Source organism: Diplotaxodon limnothrissa, linkage group LG3 (assembly GCF_057381915.1).
Source record: "Diplotaxodon limnothrissa isolate DT_005_m linkage group LG3, D_limnothrissa_male_GT1.1, whole genome shotgun sequence".
NCBI classification, from domain to species: Eukaryota; Metazoa; Chordata; class Actinopteri; order Cichliformes; family Cichlidae; genus Diplotaxodon; species Diplotaxodon limnothrissa.
The window spans coordinates 47,441,471-47,463,144 of record NC_140598.1 but is presented as its reverse complement, the minus strand read 5'-3'; the positions used below and the strand labels follow the sequence as shown (position 1 = coordinate 47,463,144).

General features: G+C 41.6%; 1 protein-coding gene across 1 annotated transcript in view; it reads left to right on the top strand.

Annotated features, from left to right (window-relative positions):
- Window positions 1-21,282, top strand: part of LOC146636224 (basement membrane-specific heparan sulfate proteoglycan core protein-like) — a 103,652-nt gene extending 82,370 nt beyond the window's left edge. Inside the window, exons 19-32 of the mRNA XM_085350303.1 lie at window positions 750-989; window positions 2,381-2,653; window positions 2,787-3,053; window positions 4,059-4,331; window positions 6,610-6,876; window positions 9,641-9,913; window positions 10,057-10,317; window positions 12,764-13,036; window positions 15,705-15,971; window positions 17,327-17,626; window positions 17,782-18,042; window positions 18,294-18,542; window positions 18,705-18,824; window positions 21,176-21,282. Coding sequence (XP_085206429.1) covers window positions 750-989; window positions 2,381-2,653; window positions 2,787-3,053; window positions 4,059-4,331; window positions 6,610-6,876; window positions 9,641-9,913; window positions 10,057-10,317; window positions 12,764-13,036; window positions 15,705-15,971; window positions 17,327-17,626; window positions 17,782-18,042; window positions 18,294-18,542; window positions 18,705-18,824; window positions 21,176-21,282 — 3,431 coding nt within the window. The remainder of the gene's footprint in view (window positions 1-749; window positions 990-2,380; window positions 2,654-2,786; window positions 3,054-4,058; window positions 4,332-6,609; window positions 6,877-9,640; window positions 9,914-10,056; window positions 10,318-12,763; window positions 13,037-15,704; window positions 15,972-17,326; window positions 17,627-17,781; window positions 18,043-18,293; window positions 18,543-18,704; window positions 18,825-21,175) is intronic.
- Window positions 21,283-21,674: the final 392 nt, after the last annotated feature.

The following is a 21,674-nucleotide window of genomic DNA, read 5'->3' as shown; positions in this document are numbered from 1 at the left end:
TTTCTCATGTGGGAGAATTAGAGTGTATCACTGGTTTGAAGTGTTTATGTGAGAGTTTGAACAAAGCATATTTGTGATGTTTATGAAAGTTACAGACAAATGTTGGCTGGTTCCTTGGTTCAGTTTAGTCTGGAGTATCGTGTTGGATACATCGCTGCTTGTTGCACTTGACTCACTGTTGTGTACAAGTTCATATATTCATAGTGTTTTATGCACAGAAATATTTTGATGAGCAGTAACTGTGTCATGTGAAAATTAATCTTTAAAAACACTTTTGTTCATTTTGATTTTGATTTTCTGTCAGTTTGATCCTGATGATGTTTAATCTTTACTTTAGTGCTCGGTTCTCTCTTCTACGTTAATGCTGAAGGTGAGAAATGTTTCTTTCATTTCTTCACATTCATATAATATGCATAATTTTAATCTGATATTTTATATTTCATGCACCATTTTAAATCACATCCTGTTTCTCTGTTTGTGCATCGTTTTATTTAAGATACTAAATGGGTTTATAAACAGTGAGTGAGTTAAATCTTGCAGCTCTGTGCAGTCACTCTGTGGTTTTACTCAGAATATTAATTAACTGCTTTAATTTGTTTCATAAAAACACATCTTATTATTTTCAAGTCCAAATGTCACCAGGATGCAGTAAATCTTTTGACTCTTAACAGCAGCAATAAAAATCAGTTCAGCTTCAAAATGGCTTTATGCCTCCATCAATCTCTAACTTGATGTGTTTATGTGAACAGTTCCCAATAAGCCCACCGTGATCCTCGAACCATCCTGGCCTCAGATACACAGCAGTGAGACAGTCACTGTCAGATGTGAAGGAAGTCAGTCGATGTTTGTATGGAGAGAAGACAAGATAATCAGACCTCAAACATCTGAATACAGAATCAGCAGAGCTACTGAGTCTGACAGTGGAGGATACAGCTGCTGCACCATGAGTCTTTCAGTCTGCAGTGACATCATCACACTGACTGTATCATGTAAGTTGGACACATTTCATTGAGTCATATTGTTCTTTGTTTTAGTTTAGTAACAAAATCAGAGAAAATCGTAACAAACATTAAACACAGATGTGATGATCTCAGTTTCTTCAGTACCTGCACATGTGTAGTTTCCACCACTGCAGCTCAGAATTATACACAATTATTTTGTTTTTATAATTTATTTGAAGTTGTGGATCAAACATGATCAATAAATACAGAATGAGCAGAGCTGCTGTCTGACGATGGAAATACAGATGCTGAAAAAAGAAAAGGCTGATCATCAACAGAGAAGAGTTCTGTTATCACATCACAGCCCTGGTTGGGGTCGGGGATAGCATATAGGGGTGGCTGTAGCTCAGGTGGCAGAGCAGGTCAGCCACTAATCAGAAGGTCGGTGGTTCGATCCCAGGCTGCATCCTGGCCGCATGCCAAATATCCTTGGGCAAGATACTAACCCCGTGTTTGCCTACTGGTGGTGGTCAGAGGGCCCGGTGGCGCCTGTGTCTGGCAGCCTCGCCTCCGTCAGTGCGCCCCAGGGCAGCTGTGGCTACAATGTAGCTTGCTATCGCCAATGTGTGTGTGCATGGGTGAATGACTGAATGTAGTGTAAAGCGCTTTGGGGTCCTATGGACTAGAAAAGCGCTATACAAATGCAGGCCATTTACCATTTACAGTATGAAAAACATCTGTGTAAATTATGACTGATAAATGCTGCTGACTGTGCACTGGTTATGCATATATATTTATGTGATCATGATCCTTAAAACAAACATTTAAATAAAAAACAGATTAAAAAATCTGATAATAAGAGTGACCACAATCAACTGGCCTCAGATCAGCTAACAGTGTATAGTTCACCTGTCTCTGCATTTAGGAGTACAGTTTGATGGCTGAGCATAAAAACAGTCTCACCTGATTCTTGATTCACTCTGATAAAGTTTTCATCATGTTATATACATCCAGTGTTAGCTCCTGGCTCTCTAGCTGGCTAACAGTTAGCTGAGATACCTGTGCTGTCCTCATGTGTGCTGCTGCCAGTTGTTGATTCTCATCAAATTTGCTTTGAAGACACTTTTTTGTTCTTGTGCTGTTGGTGCCTGTTTGCATCAAGTGTGATGATCACACTGAGATCAGGGACCGACCTACCTGAGAAACCTGAGATCTATTATTGAACTCCATCCATCTTCTTAACCCATCATCCAGGGTCGTGACCTATTAAGCACTTACTGAATTAAAAAAATACATAAATTGTAAATTAATAAAAATAAATTGGATTTTTTTTAAAATTACTATTGAGTTTTTATGTTGAAATCTTTATTTGTTATATAACAAAGTTTTTCCTGAAGCAACTGACAGTCTGATGTTTGTCTTTCCTGTAACATCAACAGCAAGTAAACCCAGAGCCACACTGACAGCACAAAGTTCAGTCATACCAGCAGGGGGCAGTGTGACACTGAGCTGCTCTGTGGAGGGCTCTGCTGGCTGGAAGTTTGACTGGTTCAGACGTGATTCAGAGTTTTCTGGAGCTCAGAAAATAGGAGCTGGAACATCAGAGCACACGATCAGTATTTCAGAAGGAGGCATCTATTACTGCAGAGGAGGGAGAGGAGATCCAGTTTTCTCCACAGAGGACAGTGCTGCAGTTACAATTCAGAAACAAGGTGAGGGCTAAGTTTTGTGGTGAGATAACACAAATTAATGATTAAATGAAAGTAACACATTATAAATATGATTTTTTTCTTATTCCTTGTTGATTTTTTTTCAGTTTAATATTTGTGTTTATTTGTTTGTTAGGGAAAGTTTGGGCTGCTGTGAAACTGCAGCACAGCTGGTCTCAGATATTCACTGGTGAGACAATCACTCTCAGATGTGAGATTCAGGGAGGTGAAGGAAAGGTGTGGAAATATGAATGGACAGCACCCAACACAAACAGCCCTCCAACATCCAGTGAATACAGGATCAGCAGAGTTTCAGTGTCCCACAGTGGAGACTACAGATGTCGGGGTAGCAGTGACTATCTCTTAACAGGATGGAGTGATGCCTTCAGACTGACAGTTTCATGTGAGTTGGACCATGATTCATGCTGACATTTCATGTTTTCATGTTTACATCTGTCTTAACAGGAAAACTCCAACAATGATCCAGCTGTCTGCAGGCAGCTCAGGACAACAGTTTTTCTCACTGTGCAAACAGAAAGGAGAGACACCATGGAGGCTCTTAAAATATCAGCAGTTTAAAGAGGAATGTACAGAGATGAGAGTTTGATAAGAGAATGATAAATCAGTGAAATCTTTAGTTTGTTAAACAGTCTAATGTGTCACATGCAGGTAGGGATGGGAATGGATAAGAATTTATTGATTCTCATTGGCTCCACTTTGAGAGTCGCCACCATCTCTAAGCAGAATATCAAAGACATTCATGCAGATTAGAGGCTGTGAGGTCAAATGTTTGTGCATGTTGGAGGTATTTCCCCTCTTTGTTGGAATCAGTGTTGGGATCATTTCTCAAAAAAAGTAAAGCAAAAAAGTTCTTACACAAAACCAGCACAAAGAGACTTTAAATCGGTCGTCATGGTGATTCTACTGTAGAGGCATGAACAGGTAGAAACGGAGCTGCAGCCTGACTGCTCATCAGTTTCTTACCTGTTGAAATTCATCACTCTGGGTTATTGGCTAGCTTAGTGTTAGCGTACTGTCTGTGCAGGTACTGTGAAGAGCTGAAGTTGTGTTAACAGTTGATCACGTTGTTGTTTCTGTCCTGCAGCAGTCTCCACTTTACCATCGTTCCCATCCTTTGTGCAGTAACAATAAAAGTAATTTCTGAACCACCATTTTCCTCCTTTGATACAAACAGGAATCAGCTGATCGTAGCGACAGTGCAAGAACCAATAAACAGGATTAATAAGCAAGTGGACTAAACAGTCTAATGTGTCACATGCAGGGAAACTAATTAATTTTTGTGTTTGTAGATAAATTACTCTGTGAATGTTTAAAGTGTGATTAGTGCTGTAAGAAATGTATTCTTGATGATGATTTAATTTTTTCAATGGTTTTGTTTCTTCAACAGCAAGTAAACCCAGAGCCACACTGACAGCACACAGTTCAGTCATACCAGCAGGGGGCAGTGTGACACTGAGCTGCTCTGTGGAGGGCTCTGCTGGCTGGAAGTTTGACTGGTTCAGACGTGATTCAGTCTCTTCTGAAGCTCAGCTCATGAGAGGAAATGAAGCAAACAGAGTTATTAGTGTCTCACAAGGAGGTCTGTACCACTGCAGAGGAGGGAGAGGAGATCCAGTTTACTACACAGAGGACAGCAGTGACGTCACTGTTGTGGAGACTTGTGAGTTTTAAACTTTCTGTTATTTAAGTTTCTCATGTGTTTCATAATAATAATAATAGATTGCATTTATATAGCGCTTTTCAAGGAACCCAAAGCGCTTTAAAATTCCAATATTCATTCACTCTCACACACTGGTGGAGGAAAGCTCGTAGCCACAGCTGCCCTGGGGCAGACTGACAGAAGTGAGGTTGCCATATCTTGCCATCGGCCCGTAGGCGGTAGGGTAAAGTGTCTTGCCCAGGGACACAACAACCAGGACAGAGAGCCCAGGGATCGAACCGGCAACCTTCCAGTTAGAGATGCGCCACCCAACTCCCTGAGCCACGTTCATAGAAATGTAGAAATAAAATTTGTGGCATCAACTCCAGAAAAGACTAGAAAAACTGCATATTTATTGCTCATTAGCTGCTGTTAGTCTTTAAATTGTGTTTAATATTTGTGTTAAATATTTTTGGCCTCTCTTTCTAAATGCTTCCTCACATTAAACTGACTTTAAGTGGACATGAAAGACTGTGTATTAAGCCATAGAGCCCTAAAAACAGACAAACAAACATAAGGGTTAATCCTGAACATGTTTTCATCCGAGGTCATCAACAGCTCAGCTAACATCAGGTCAGATCAGGGTCGGTAACCCGCGGCTCTTCCGCCCCTCAGCTGTGGCTCCCGCAAGCTTTGGGTGAAAAAATGAAAAATAAAAGTCCCACACAACATCCCCAACATCTGCAGGAGGAAGTTTACAGAGTGAGAAAAAGAAAAGTGTGTTTATAGCAGCAGCTACTGCAGCCAGAGAGAGTCTGACAGGCTCAGCTGTGAGGCACATGTTATTATCCAGCTGTTCACTGTGTTCACCGCCTCCAGAGGAAAAAAGTGTGCTGCTGTGACCTTCCCACGCCTCTCTCCATATCTGCACTTTGCCATAAGTTGACCCAGAGCAGAAAGCTAGTTAGCAGCTACGAGCCAAACTCAGAACACTGAGCATCAGCCAGAGGTCTCCGTGGGTCAGAGCCGTGGATCTGGAGAGAAACCTGCCGTTCTGACACTCACGTCAACACGACAAAGTCTGCTTTCCACAAGGAAACAAATATCTCTTGAAAGTGTTACAAATGTGCACGACATGATCAACAAGCAATGATTTGTACACATTTGTTTCACACCGGGACTTGAAAGCAGCTCACATTTGTGGATCTGTGTGAAGCTGGCAGTTAAATTAGACTCAAAACCCCACGTGGGCACGAGACGTGATCTGTGCGTGTCAGGTGACTCGTCCACATGTATTTAAGCTGTTGTGAGCTGTGTATTATCACCAGATATGCTGTTATTGTGCAATAAATATCTTTATGTTTTCGACCCTGAGCTGATGTATTTTATACTCAGGGCTGCCTGTGGCTGCATGAAAACAACAGAAGATGATCGCTCATTGAAATGGACTGAAGACATAATTATATACAAATAGTTTTCATGATTATTCTTCTTATTTTACAATTATTGGACCACAGCTACATTTTATTTACTTATTCTGAACTCAAACAGACCTGCAGAATGATGCTTTATTTAAAGTAGGCCTGCACAGGCCTGTGCTGTTTTTCTCCTCTTTAAAGTTTTGTTAAAAAGTTCTTAAAAGGTAAAAAAGCTCTTCTTCTTGTTAAGACATCTTGTATTGTATTAAGTATATTTATTATCATCTCTGAATTATGGACGATGAATTTTAAAGAAAGAAATATGAAAAACAATCCAGACGTTAAAATTTGTGCCTCAATGATCAGCAGTTACTCAGGTTTGTGTCGACACATTTGTACAATAGTTTGTGTGAACTGGAGACCTGAAAAGTTGCACACAAATCACTGCACACATCTGTAAATCTTACTTTCTGCTTGTGAATCATATTATACACAGTTGTACCACTTTCAAGGTAAATTTGTTGCCATAAAAACAAGGATATACTGTCCACCTTCACTCCCTGTCTCTGTAGCTGTAAGTGGTTCTTCAAAGGGAAAATGCAGCTGTTAGCTGTAATGTTAGGATTTGTAGATCACTTTATAAATGTGGAGTGTGTGGAGAACAGGCTGTGTGAGTCAGATACACCAGTGGGCCACCACACACGTGTACCACACGGTAAATAAATGTAAACACTGATTTTTAAATCCAACTTCATTTACAGTTAAAGTGTCACCAGGATGCAGTAAATCTTTCTCCTCTGAACAACAGCAAAAAGAAAACCAGGCTTCAAAATGACTTCATGTTTCTATTTGTCTCTAACTGGATATTTTTCTGTGAACAGTTCCCAGTAAGCCCACTGTGACCCTGCAGCCATCCTGGCCTCAGATATACAGCGGTGAGACAGTCACTGTCAGATGTGAGATTCAGGGAGGTGAAGGAGCTCAGTGGACGTATGAATGGAGAGCAGCCAAGTTAAACACACCTCCAACATCCAATGAATACAGAATCATCAGAGCTACTGAGTCTGACAGTGGAGGATACAGCTGCCGGGGCAGGGGGGACTATTTCTTCACAGAGTGGAGTGATATCATCACACTGACTGTATCATGTAAGATCTTTCATCCAGATTATTTCAAATTACTTATTGTGTTAATCTAACCTTTAATTGGGAAAATGAGTCATCTGCCTATTAAATAAAATCACAAATCAGATGTTAATTTATTTTTTTTTATTCTAGTAACTTTCAAACATGATAACAGACAGTTTGTGTTTATATTACAAAACTGATCATTTAACCATTTGTGGACAGGCTGCAGTCTTCAGTGTCCATGAACAGCATCAACATGCTGGTTCAGACGTTTCTTCTCAGGGTAGAAATTATTTCTTTTCTTCTTGTATAAAAATATTTTTAATGTTAGTTTTAATTCAAAATTAATGGTTAAAAACATGTAACACATGTGAACATCATAGAAAAAGCAAGTGAATGTTTCAGTTCAACAAGCGCTCCAGTCAGACATTAAACTTCAGTAACACTGTGCAGTTATGAAACTTTAATCTGAGTCAAACTGATTTAATCAGCATTAAATAAATCAATGAAATAAACATCACCCCACAGATACAACCCCAGTGAATTATGTCCAGTGTTCACTCAGTGTGGGTGTTAAACTGTGTGACTGGAGTCGTGCTTTGTGGCATCGAGAGCTCAAAACACTCCGTCAGCAACAAACTGAGTATGGATTAAAAAAGTACACTTGGTGACAGACAAACAGGGTATTTTAAAACTTTACTTATACTCGATAGCACTATAATTACTGCTTGTCAATTGAAATGCATTCTGGGATACCTGGCTGCCCCACGTCCACAGTACCACCAGTTCATCGCAGTCGATTTTCTAGTATTGATCTGTGCTGACTTACTCTACATGGTAACCAATCAGATGTTAGACAAGCTGCAGTGGCAGCGTTAAACAAGACCCTCCACAGGTTGATCACTGTTAAGTCTAATTGTTGAATGTCGCCATTGTGTTTCTTAAATTTGTATAGTCTTAGTTTAAGCAGTAGGATCAAAGCCATTCCTTTGATCCTGACCACCTCTCCAGCCACTCTGTGCTGGGGGAGGTTTTATTGTAGATACATCCTAACTTGAAGAGCTGTTTGATGTTTGGTAGAGCTTCCTACCCTTTGTATGGTTTCACTGTGTTATCTTTGGTAAACCATACATTGGGTGTGGGGGAAGACTACCCTCTTTATGACCAAGGATGTTGTTCCTGCTTTTAGGTTTTATGACCCTTTGACCACATAACACACACACACACACACACACATTCTCACATAACACACACACACACACACACACACATTCTCACACACACACACACATTCTCACACACACACACACACACACACTCAGTGTATACATTTACATACAGTGCCTTGTCTTTGTAACCAAAGGGGGGTTGCAAGGGGAGGTGTTTTGTAAACTATTGTTTGAAGTTTGTCAATAAAAGGCGGCGAGAGGAGGCCACCAGTGTGGTCATTTCAACGTGCTGGTCACAGACGAGAGGCCTCCCTTGCGCAAGAAATCGAACGTTGTTGCCTTGCTTTTCTTTCATGGGAATAAGTCTTAGATACAGCGGGGTCTGAGTTTAGACCCAACAATCACATTTTGGAAAGTTTGGTCTCATGAGGAACACAAACTGTTGGGTCTGTGTTTCCACAAACCCCGCTAATTCTAGAGACTTATTCATCATGAAGAAAACAAGACAGTCGATCGATCGATTATTTGCGCAAGGGAGGCCTCGTCTGTGTCCACCACGAAAATGACCCCCAGATCTGACCTCCTCCTGCTACCTTTTATTGGGAGACAGTTCACACAAAACACGTCAGAACAAAACCACGCCCCCTTGGTTCTAAGACAAAGCATTTTATGTATATGTGTGAACTTCTGTAAGTGTGTGTGTGTGTGTGTGTGTGTTATGTGAGAATGTGTGTGTGTGTGTTATGTGAGAATGCGTGTGTGTGTGTGTGTGTGTGTGTGTGTGTGTGTGTGTGTCCTCCTGCTGACCAAAGGGTCGTAAACCCAGGAAGCTTACATCAAAAGAAACAGATCTTTCAGATAGGATGTATCTACAATAAAACCTCCCCCAGCACAGAGTGGTTGGAGAAGTGGTCAGGATCAAAGGAATGGCTTCGATCCTACTGCTTGAACTAAGACTGTACAAATTTAAGAAACACAATGGCAACATTCAACAATTAGACTTAACACAAACTCCATCTTTAGCAGAATTAAACTCAAAGGACTCCTGTGTGGTTTTATTTTATTGGAGACTTCATTGGAGTCTGTCAGCCTCTCTGATTGTTGAGTTTTCCTCTGTAATTAAATTTAAGATCATAGAAAACTACATAAACATGATGTTGGAACCATGTCAGCGATGGTCGCGGTGCTCGAACAATAACAGACACCATTCAGTGTAGTGTGATTTTAGACTATTATTAAAGGGAAAAGTAGAGGGGACACAAACAAACTGACCATGGATTAAACATGGATAAAGTACTTTGTATTTGTAACATTTGTCTTTGAATAGATGAAGAATAAATCAGAGGGAATCTGTAGTGTAGTTGTGCATGAAGACAGTCTAATGTGTCACATGCAGGTAAATGTTTTCTGTTTGGTGCTAGAAGCTAAATGACTGAGTGAATGTGTAAAGTTTGATCATTACTATTAAGCACTTACTGAAAAAAACAACAAATTGCATATTTCTAAAATGATTCTTGAAGTTTTTTACTTTCTCTTTAAAATCTTTATTTATTGTAACACAGTTTTTCCTGAAACAACTGACAGTCTGATGTTTGTCTTTCCTGTAACATCAACAGCAAGTAAACCCAGAGCCACACTGACAGCACAAAGTTCAGTCATGCCAGCAGGGGGCAGTGTGACACTGAGCTGCTCTGTGGAGGGCTCTGCTGGCTGGAAGTTTGACTGGTTCAGACGTGATTCACAGTTTTCTGGAGCTCAGAAAATAGGAGCTGGAACATCAGAGCACACGATCAGTATTTCAGAAGGAGGCATCTATTACTGCAGAGGAGGGAGAGGAGATCCAGTTTTCTCCACAGAGGACAGTGCTGCAGTTACAATTCAGAAACAAGGTGAGGCTGAAATTTTGTTGTGAGATAACACAAATTAATGATTAAATGAAAGTAACACATAAATATGATTTTTTTTTTTTTTATTCCTTGTTGATTTTTTTTTTTCAATTTAATATTTGTGTTTATTTGTTTGTTAGGGAAAGTTATGGCTGCTGTGAATCTGCAGCACAGCTGGTCTCAGATATTCACTGGTGACACAATCACTCTCAGATGTGAGATTCAGGGAGGTGAAGGAAAGGTGTGGAAATATGAATGGACAGCACCCAACACAAACAGCCCTCCAACATCCAGTGAATACAGGATCAGCAGAGTTTCAGTGTCCCACAGTGGAGACTACAGATGTTGGGGTAGCAGTGACTATCTCTTAACAGGATGGAGTGATGCCTTCAGACTGACAGTTTCATGTGAGTTGGACCATGATTCATGCTGACATTTAATGTTTTCATGTTTACATCTGTCTTAACAGGAAAACTCCAACAATGATCCAGCTGTCTGCAGGCAGCTCAGGACAACAGTTTTTCTCACTGTGCAAACAGAAAGGAGAGACACCATGGAGGCTCTTAAAATATCAGCAGTTTAAAGAGGAATGTACAGAGATGACAGTTTGATAAGAGAATGATAAATCAGTGAAATCTTTAGTTTGTTAAACAGTCTAATGTGTCACATGCAGGTAGGGATGGGAATTGATAAGAATTTATTGATTCTCATTGGCTCCACTTTGAGAGTCGCCACCATCTCTAAGCAGAATATCAAAGACATTCATGCAGATTAGAGGCTGTGAGGTCAAATGTTTGTGCATGTTGGAGGTATTTCCCCTCTTTGTTGGGATCAGTGTTGGGATCATTTCTCAAAAAAAGTAAAGCAAAAAAGTTCTTACACAAAACCAGCACAAAGAAACTTTAAAGCGGTCGTCATGGTGATTTTACTGTAGAAACATGAACAACTTTTTTTTTTTTTTTTTTTTTTTTTTAAACTTGAATGAGGAAAATAAAAGAGAGAAAGAAAGAGGGGGAAAAAACAGCGGGGAAGAGGGACGGGGATAAAGGGCAAAAAACAAAAACCAACAAAATAAGCAGACAAAAAATACATATATCAATCACCTGGATCACCTGTTGAGAAAGAAAAAAGAAAACAAGCAGAAGAAAACGAGAGTAATAGAATAAACAACATCACGATGATCTATGGGAATATAACAGTAAATACTAAATATTAAACATTATTGTGCAGCACGTAAGATCAACAGAACACAGTGTGCTTTGAGGTAGGAGCCAAAAAGGGTGTAGTTTGTGTGTTTGTGAGCACCCGTGTGTACACCTGTGAGCATGGACGCGCTTGTATTTAAAAGGTTCCTTCATGTAATGATCTGCTAGAGGGTGTGGGGGGGCCACAGCCCCGTCCTCCAGGGCATGAAGCAGGTATGGAGGAGATCAAAACTCCAGACATCCAGAGGCCCCCAGAACACAAGAGACCAAGGAAGACCAACAGAGGGGCAGCCGCGCCACTGTCCCAGAAAGAGCTGAGGAGAGTCCCAGATGAGGGGTCACTCAGCAGCCGCGGAGCAGAAGCCAGGGGGAGTTGCAGTGACGCGCCCGTGAGCTCCGCCGGCAGCCAGCTGTGCCTGAGTGACCGAGCCCCAGGCCGAGAGGCCGGGGGCACCCCACCTCCGAAGTGGCCCGAGCGAGCCCCAGGCTCCAGGCCCTGATAAGCAGCCACCAAGGAGTGAGCCGGTGTGTACCTTGGCGCCCATCCCCAGACACAAAGAACCACCAACGCACTGATGTCTGAGGGCGTCTGCCACTGGCCTGAGATGTCCCCAGAGAGATGGCGTCTGATACCCAACCTGACATATAGACACAGACAAACAGGCACACACAGATACAAACATCCATTCCCACCCTCATGCTCTCATATGCAATTACTCAACACTCACCCAACGTGGAGACAGACATAGAGAGACACTGTACACACGATCACACTCCCCAAGCGCACTCTATACCCCGGGTAGGTACCCTAGCCCCTGGAGGGGGAAACTGCACCCAGACCCAGGTGGTGTTACCCTTTTCTCTGCGGTGGGGAGAGGCAGACCGCCCCGACTCCGCAGCAGCAGGGAGGCCCCACACTCCAGACCGCAGTCGGATGGCCAACTCCTCCTCCTAGCCCCCCCGCTCCAGCAGGTCGCAGAGAATGGGGGTGAGAGAAAACTCCAAACCTCCCTCCACCCACTCATTGTAGTGTTGATGCATGTGTGTTCTAAGGTGCCTTTAAAACCCAGGAGGGCATGGAGCTACCTGCCAGAGAGCAGCAGGTAAGCGCATAGTCCCTCCTGTTAGCCCTCAATGTCTACGTGTATTTAAAATTGAGAGGTGGGCAACAACGCCAGGGGTGAGGTGTACAACCGATTGTAATTTGGAGTCCGTCTAGCGTGCCCACCCCCAAGATCCTATATGTATGTGTTATAAGAGTGTGAGTAATATGAATGTCTAAGTTGTGAGATAAAATTGAGGCACAGACAGCCAGAAGGGGACCCGGAGGGGTGGGGGGGTGCCTCCCCTGCACCCTGGTGACACAAGGCCCTGCATGTGTGGGTGATTGTCTCCACATCCACGCTGGAGACTGCGCCACCATTTTCCTCTGAAAGCGAGAGTTCATAAATTGGATCGATAAGCAGGCAGACTAACAATTCCCAGGACTTGGACAACTGTAATCCAGTTCTCTACTCCCATCCCATTACTAATTACTGTTTGTGTTTGTAGATAAATTAATCAGTGAATGTTTAAAGTGTGATCAGTACTGTAGCAAGTTTATCCTTGATTATGTTTTAATGTTTTACTTATTTTGTTTCTTCAGCAGCAAGTAAACCCAGAGCCACACTGACAGCACAAAGTTCAATCCTACCAGCAGGGGGCAGTGTGACACTGAGCTGCTCTGTGGAGGGCTCTGCTGGCTGGAAGTTTGACTGGTTCAGACGTGATTCAGTCTCTTCTAAAGCTCAGCTCATGAGAGGAAATGAAGCAAACAGAGTTATTAGTGTCTCACAAGGAGGTCTGTACCACTGCAGAGGAGGGAGAGGAGATCCAGTTTACTACACAGAGGACAGCAGTGACGTCACTGTTACAGAAACTCGTGAGTTTAATTGTTTTATTTCTACCACACTAAGAGGTCATTATGTAATGTGTGCTAACAACTTTATCTAATAGCTGTGAGTTTATTAACCCTCAGATAAGTTTTCTGCTCATTAAGATTACTTGGAGAGGTGGGAAAATAGAAACATTTATTGAACTTTGTTTTTGATTTAAGTCCACAATTGTGAGATTAAGGACTCACCCTCACAGAGAATGTGCTCTCCAAAAAACATCAACAAAACAATTCAGACCTTTAAAAAATGTATTTTAGCTACAAAAGTTCAGATTCCAAAGAAAAATGAGATCTTGCAGTGAAAAGTTTCAGATTTTGTTTTAATAACAAACAACAATACAATTGTTTCTTTGTTACAGTGTTGATGTAAATACCAGCCGTACCTGCAGGTGTAAACATGAGACTGTGCTATAACAATGTAAACACTGTATACAGTGGGGCAAAAAAGTATTTAGTCAGCCACCGATTGTGCAAGTTCCCCCACTTAAAATGATGACAGAGGTCAGTAATTTGCACCAGAGGTACACTTCAACTGTGAGAGACAGAATGTGAAAAAAAAATCCATGAATTCACATGGTAGGATTTGTAAAGAATTTATTCGTAAATTAGGGTGGAAAATAAGTATTTGGTCACCTCAAACAAGGAAAATCTCTGGCTCTCACAGACCTGTAACGTCTTCTGTAAGACGCTTTTCTGTCCCCCACTCGTTACCTGTATGAATGGCACCTGTTTGAACTCATCATCTGTATAAAAGACACCTGTCCACAGCCTCAAACAGTCAGACTCCAAACTCCGCCATGGCCAAGACCAAAGAGCTTTCGAAGGACACCAGGAAAAGTATTGTAGACCTGCACCAGACTGGGAAGAGTGAATCTACAATAGGCAAGCAGCTTGGTGTGAAAAAAATCAACTGTGGGAGCAATCATCAGAAAATGGAAGACATACAAGACCACTGATAATCTCCCTCGATCTGGGGCTCCACGCAAGATCTCATCCCGTGGGGTCAAAATGATCATGAGAACGGTGAGCAAAGATCCCAGAACCACACGGGGGGACCTGGTGAATGACCTGCAGAGAGCTGGGACCAAAGTAACAAAGGTCACCATCAGTAACACACTACAACGGCAGGGAATCAAATCCCGCAGTGCCAGACGTGTTCCGCTGCTGAAGCCAGTGCATGTCCAGGCCCGTCTGAAGTTTGCCAGAGAGCACATGGATGATACAGCAGAGGATTGGGAGAATGTCATGTGGTCAGATGAAACCAAAGTAGAACTTTTTGGTATAAACTCAACTCGTCGTGTTTGGAGGAAGAAGAATACTGAGTTGCATCCCAAGAACACCATACCTACTGTGAAGCATGGGGGTGGAAACATCATGCTATGGGGCTGTTTTTCTGCCAAGGGGACAGGACGACTGATCCGTGTTAAGGACAGAATGAATGGGGCCATGTATCGTGAGATTTTGAGCCAAAACCTCCTTCCATCAGTGAGAACTTTGAAGATGAAACGAGGCTGGGTCTTCCAACATGACAATGATCCAAAACACACCGCCCGGGCAACAAAGGAGTGGCTCCGTAAGAAGCATTTGAAAGTCCTGGAGTGGCCTAGCCAGTCTCCAGACCTCAACCCCATAGAAAATCTGTGGCGGGAGTTGGAAGTCCGTGTTGCTCGGCGACAGCCCCAAAACATCACTGCTCTCGAGAAGATCTGCATGGAGGAATGGGCCAAAATACCAGCTACTGTGTGTGCAAACCTGGTAAAGACCTATAGTAAACGTTTGACCTCTGTTATTGCCAACAAAGGTTATGTTACAAAGTATTGAGTTGTATTTTTGTTATTGACCAAATACTTATTTTCCACCCTGATTTACGAATAAATTCTTTACAAATCCTACCATGTGGATTCATGGATTTTTTTTCCACATTCTGTCTCTCACAGTTGAAGTGTACCTCTGGTGCAAATTACTGACCTCTGTCATCATTTTAAGTGGGGGAACTTGCACAATCGGTGGCTGACTAAATACTTTTTTGCCCCACTGTATGAGAGTTGTGTTGGATCTGATTGTTCAGTGTTCAGCATGGTGATGGCTGAGGGATCAAAGCTGTTCCTTAGTTTGTTAGTTTTTGTCTTTATGGCTCTGAAATGTCTGCCTGAAGGTAGACGTTCACACAGTGCATGACCTGGGTGAGATGGATCCTGAAGGATTTTCTTCGTGTTCCTGAGACTGCGGGAGCTGTGCAGGTCTTCAAGTGAGGGCAAAGGATGGCCGACTATCCTCTGGGTGACCTGTATAACCCTGTGGAGCTATTTCCTCTGTGCTACTGTGCAGCTGTGCTATACAGTTCTTCATGTAGCACAGTATGCTATCAAAAACCGGCTACAGGTCAGGGTGTTTGAAAATATCTCAGTGCATCCTGATGAAACAATCCTGCCTCTGGCCTGGTTTTGACTGTCTTTGTGCTGATTGTAGCTATTTTACTAAGTGGGATGTGGCCGTGATCAAAAACAGTTATCAGTGGTCAGACTGGCCCGAGGTGTGGTTTAACCCTGTAGCCTGTTTGAGGTTGATTTTTTTTCACTCACGTTACTCTCATGTTTTAAACATCAGAATTTTTATGTTTCTATTTGTCTCTAACTGGATATTTTTCTGGGAACAGTTCCCAGTAAGCCCACTGTGACCCTGCAGCCATCCTGGACTCAGATATACAGCGGTGAGACAGTCACTGTCAGATGTGAGATTCAGGGAGGTGAAGGAGCTCAGTGGACGTATGAATGGAGAGCAGCCAAGTTAAACACACCTCCAACATCCAATGAATACAGAATCATCAGAGCTACTGAGTCTGACAGTGGAGGATACAGCTGCCGGGGCAGAAGGGACTATTTCTTCTCAGAGTGGAGTGATATCATCACACTGACTGTATCATGTAAGATCTTTCATCCAGAGTATCTAAATAAGGAAAAAGCACTTCTTCTTTCTTACAGCTTTATAACTGTCTTTCATGTTGGTCAGTAAAATGTTTAGTTTTTATTCCAACAACAAAAACCTGAACAGCAGCTTTTTATTCACAGTGAAGAGAACAAAACATATGAGAGTAACTTCTCTGCTGTGCAGCTCTAATACATGAAAGATGAAATGCAGAACAAATGCTGAATCTGTCTCAGCTGCTCCACCACATCCACTAAGAAACATTAAATCCACTGATTGTTCCTCATGTGTGTTTTTAACTTAGAAATGCAGCAAATTAAATATGAAAGATTAGTGTTGTGTTTGTGTGATAGTTGTACAGTTTGTTGTAGCTTCACCATTAAAGTTATGTGATATTTATTATTGACATATTTCCACCAAGTTATTTCAACTGGTTTGATTCAGTCATTGACTTTTGTTCTTTTTCTAAACTGAACTGCAGATAAACCAAAGGCCAAACTGAGAGCTGATAACACAGCTGTTCCAGTAGGGGGCAGTGTGACCCTGACCTGCTCTGTGAACCCATCATCATCATCTGGATGGAAATACTACTGGTACAGAGATGAGAAATCCTCTGAAGCCCTGACCACACAAGATGCAGTTTTCCACTCAAATGGACAAATCAGTGTCTCACAGGAAGGACTCTACAGGTGCAGAGGAGGAAGAGGAAACCCAGTTTACTACACAGAGGACAGCCAGTCAGTCAGGATTGGGAAAACTGGTGAGTTTAACATGAAGTCAGATAAATTCCTGATTAAGGAGGAAGATGAAGAACAAAAGGCATTAACATTTTTGACATTCATGTGTTTTTATTGTACTTTCTTGAACAGTAACAGCCTCAAACAGGCCTGTTGTGACTCTGTATCCAAACTGGTCTGAGATATACAGAGGAGAGACGATCACTGTCAGATGTGAGATCCATGGAGGAGACACTGAGTGGGATTATGAGTGGGAAACAAACAGCAGGATAAAAGCTCCAAATCAAAATGAATACAGGATTAGATCTGCTTCATCATCCAACAGTGGAAACTATCGCTGTAAGGGCAGAATGAAAAGTTCACAGCATGAAACAACAGAGTGGAGTGATTCAGTCACACTGACAGTTTCTGACAGTAAGTAGAGTCATAGTTCATTTAACCTGGAAATAGAAACAGTTTGTAAAAATGTGTTTTTATTAGTACATGTTGAGATATTTGACATGTTTAGATAGTCTCACTCTTAAAGTTCATCATAAATATTTGTGAGTCAACATTTTAGCGACATTGAATTCAGAGTTAAGAGACGAAACATTGAGAGAAAATCTTTGTTGATCAGATGAACCCCGTCCTGTCCTCACTGTGTCTCCATCATGGCTGAGTCCTGGAGCCTCAGTAACTCTGAACTGTGAGGTTGAACATCCGTCTGCAGGATGGAGCTTCTACTGGTATAAAGCTGTTGCTGATCTATCAGAGAAATCCTCCAGTTATGAGCTGCTACCTGATGGCAGTGGGACTGCACAGGACTCCTACATCATTCATGGACAGACACACACAGCAGGATATGTGTGCAGAGCTGGAAGAGGAGACCCAGAGTATCACACTGATCACAGTCAACCAAAGTTTGTCTGGTCTGCAGGTCAGTTTGATTCTCTCTGTCCTTTCAATGAAGATATTTTGTGTTGTAACCTTTATTCAAGAAGTGTTCAATAAGATTGACCTCATTAAAATCATTTTGATATTTTGAATTGTAACATCTGTGAGCTTTGTGTCTTCACTGCATGTTGTTCCCAGATGTTCATTCAGCAGCGTCTCTCACAGTGAGTCCTGACAGAGTGCAACACTTCACCTCTGACTCTGTCTCACTGACCTGTGAGGGAAACTTCACTGAGTGGAGAGTGAGGAAGTTCTCTGAGGACGGCCGACTGTACTCTGACTGTAGGAGAATGACTGGATCCACATGTGACATCAACACATCAAAGTCAGATACTGCAGTGTACTGGTGTGAGTCTGGATCAGGAGAGTTCAGCAGTGCAGTCAACATCACTGTACAGAGTATGTTATTATACATTTACTTCTTGGATCTGAATGATTCAGACATCAAATGAACATTTGTCCCAGCTTTGCTGTATGTGAAGTCATTTCATGTGGGAAAAATAAAACACATACAGCAGTTTTTAAATATCCAAGATCAGATCTTCATGATGAACATTTGTACAATCTGTTCTTGTTATTGTTTGTCAGCTTTTTCTCAAAGTGTGCAGCAGCTGATGTGACTGAAACAATTGTGTGTGGTTGTGTCACAGATGATGGTAATGGTCCTATCCTGGTGAGTCCTGTTCATCCTGTGACTGAGGGAGCTTCTGTTAGTCTGAGCTGCAGTTTGAGAACACAAAAAATACTTTCCAATGTGTTTTTCTATCACAATGACAAACTTATTCAAAATGATCTCCGAGGGGAGCTGAAGATCTCTGCAGTGTCAAAGTCTGATGAAGGTTTCTACAAGTGTCAGTACTCAGGAAGAGAGTCAGCACAGAGCTGGATGTCAGTTAAAGGTGAGCAGGATCAAAACATACATTTTTGTAAATGAGTTTAATGACTGAGAAGGAACATTAGATTGTCTGATTTAATTCTCAAAGTCACCTGGCTCCATTTTATGAATGTATTTATTTATAAGATTATAATTTATTAATAATTAATTTCTGTTTGTGTTACAGTAACCATGTCAGGAGCTGACAGCTCTTCATCTCCTGTGTGGTTGATTGTTGGACTGGTTTGTGGAGTCTCTCTCATTATTATTCTCCTGCTCTTGTTGTATCGCTGCAGACAGTCCAAGTGTAAGAGCCTCTTTTCTATTTTTATTATTATTCATATTACATTAGGAATCTTTCAGGGTTACTAAACTAAATGACAACTTTGTTGTAGAAATTAAACTCAGTACAAATCCAAATTTAAATAAAAGTTGGAAACCACATTTCTACAATTCTTAGAAAAACAAACTATGAGGAAAGATGTGACAAAACAAAGGAAAACTGAGGCAGTTTATAAAACACATGATAATGAGATGATGAGTAACAGGTGTGAACTCAGCTGGTGATAACTAACGCCTCTTTTCCATTAATAATTACTCAGATCGACTGGTTTTCCATCACGCTCAAGTACCACCTAATGTGTGTGGTCATCGTCATAGTGACGTGGTCGAGCACCCCATGACTTAATTAGTATTTGTCATAAATGATTCAACAAAGGTGAACATCACGGCGATGATTTACCTGCAGTGTTGGGGAGTAACGGAATACATGTACCTCCGTTACGTATTTAAAATACAAAATATGAGTAACTGTATTCTGTTACAGTTACCGTTTTAAAAGGTGGTATTCAGAATACAGTTACTTTGTTGAAATAAATGGATTACACTGCGGTACTTTCCTGTTTCATATTGTCGCGGGTCAGGACTGTTTGGGTTTTGTTTGACAGCTACGTTCTGTTGTTCCAGGTGCCATGGTTACAGGGTGACGCTCTCTCTCTCTGCGTGTTTCTTGGGTGAGAGAGCGCCTTTTTGTTGTTGCTGTTGTTGTTGTTGTGCTAAGCTAATAGGCAGAATGCTACAGGTATAGCTCTAAAGAATGTAGCCTCATGGGCAGTGTAGTCCGTGCTGCAGGGAGAATGGACGGCCACACCCGTTATGTGTGAGCGAGGGAGGGAGAAAAAGGAAAGGTACGAGTTGTCATCGAGCAAAAACGGGAGCTGGAAGCATGTAAATATAATAATAACCACTGCAGCCAAGAAGAGTGCCTGACAAGCCCAGGTACGCTATTAAGACTCGACTGTACACCGTGTTCGTGTTTTCCTCCGAAACAATAAGTTCCATTGAAGCAGCCTTTCAACGCCTCTCTCTGTCTCTTGCAAGAAAAGTTAACCCAGACAACAAAGTAAAGCTATTTTTCGGCTACGAGCCGACACGGACCCCGCCGTATTAGTCAGAGGTCCCTTTACTACAGTTCGGAGCCGCGGACCTTCAGTAATAGTAATAAATCACACAGCAATAGTACATTCACGTAGTCAAGTCAAGTTTATTTATAAAGCACATTTAAAAACAACCAAGGCTGACCAAAGTACTGTACAATAAAATACAAATATAAAATACAATAAAACGCAAGTACATAAAACACCTCACTGATAAAACAATAAATTAAAACAATAAGTTAAACCTTGCTAAAGGCCAATGAGAAGAGGTGAGTTTTAAGAGCAGTTTTAAAAGTTCCTAGGCTTGTGGAGAATCTGATGTGAGGAGGTAAACTGTTCCACAGTCTGGGTGCAGCCACAGCAAAAGCCCTCTCTCCCTTAGTCTTTAATCTGTATGTTGCACACTTGAATTAAAATGAATTGAAACCAGTGTGGCTTTGTGAGTTCGCCTTTACTGCATCTGCAAATATATACATGGACATAGCACAGCGTTACACACTTTTGCAGTCTCACATAACGCTTATAGGCGCACTGCCTTATGGGTAGTGTTTAAACTCAAATCACTAATATTTCTTACAGTGGAACAATGAAATAAACATAAACACAAGGTAGTGTGATCCACCAGTCTACATCTGCTGTGATTACAGCCCGGTACAGGTATAAATCCACAAAAGTGCCACGAGGTTTCCACACAAACTAATGAATCAGATCTAGCTGCTAATCGTTAGCATCACAGCTAATTCACATCGCTACCAATAACTTATACACTAATGACACATAGTGGGGATTAACGGCCAACTTTCCCACATTCTCTGCAACCCCGTGGACTCATCTGTAGACACATTTTAAGTTATTTACCATCTTGTATCTGCTTACCTGCAAATATATACATGGACATAGCACAGCGTTACACACTTTTGCAGTCTCACATAACGCTTATAGGCGCACTGCCTTATGGGTAGTGGCTGGCTTCTTTACTCCCGCTAGAGCTGCTCATTTTAGGGGATACTCCCTCTTGTGGTGTAACGGAGGAATAACTACGCTTCCTGCACTATGTCATTTTTGGAGACTGGGGCACACATTATTTTACCACAATCAAAGAAAATACAGATGTGAACAATCAGACCATTTAACTAACTACAATATTGTCACTAAAGATTATGGGGGGTGTCTTGTTTTGTCCACAATGTCTTTCTTGTCCTTACACTCTCCCCTCAAAAAGTTAATGGCGTCCCGACACTCTACCAATATCAGTCCTTATGTGGCAACTATACATTGCTCGTAGGAGGCTACATCCCTTTAGGAGTCAGAGTTCAGCATCACTGCTAGCCACAGTGAAACACATGACATGTATCTCCCCTTCATGTCATATGTCGCAGCAGGTGTTATTGTGCACGATAACAGTCCACTGCTTTTCCATCCATATCACGGGTATCTGCATCTTTACTGAGTAAGGTGCTCTCACCTGGACATAACCTCGCTACATGACATGGGTGCCATTCTCATTACAGGTCATTCCACTGTCTTCTTTATAGCTAACAAAACAGAATTAATATTTCTATCCTTCTAATAAGCATTAATAAAAACCCAAAAATGTAACTGTTATAACTGCTTTACTGCAATATGTAACATATGACTGTGTCTGAGGTATTTATTCAAGTGCTAACGTTGGCTGTCCTAACTTGTGGTAAGTAAACATTAGCTTTTGTTTTCTCATTCTG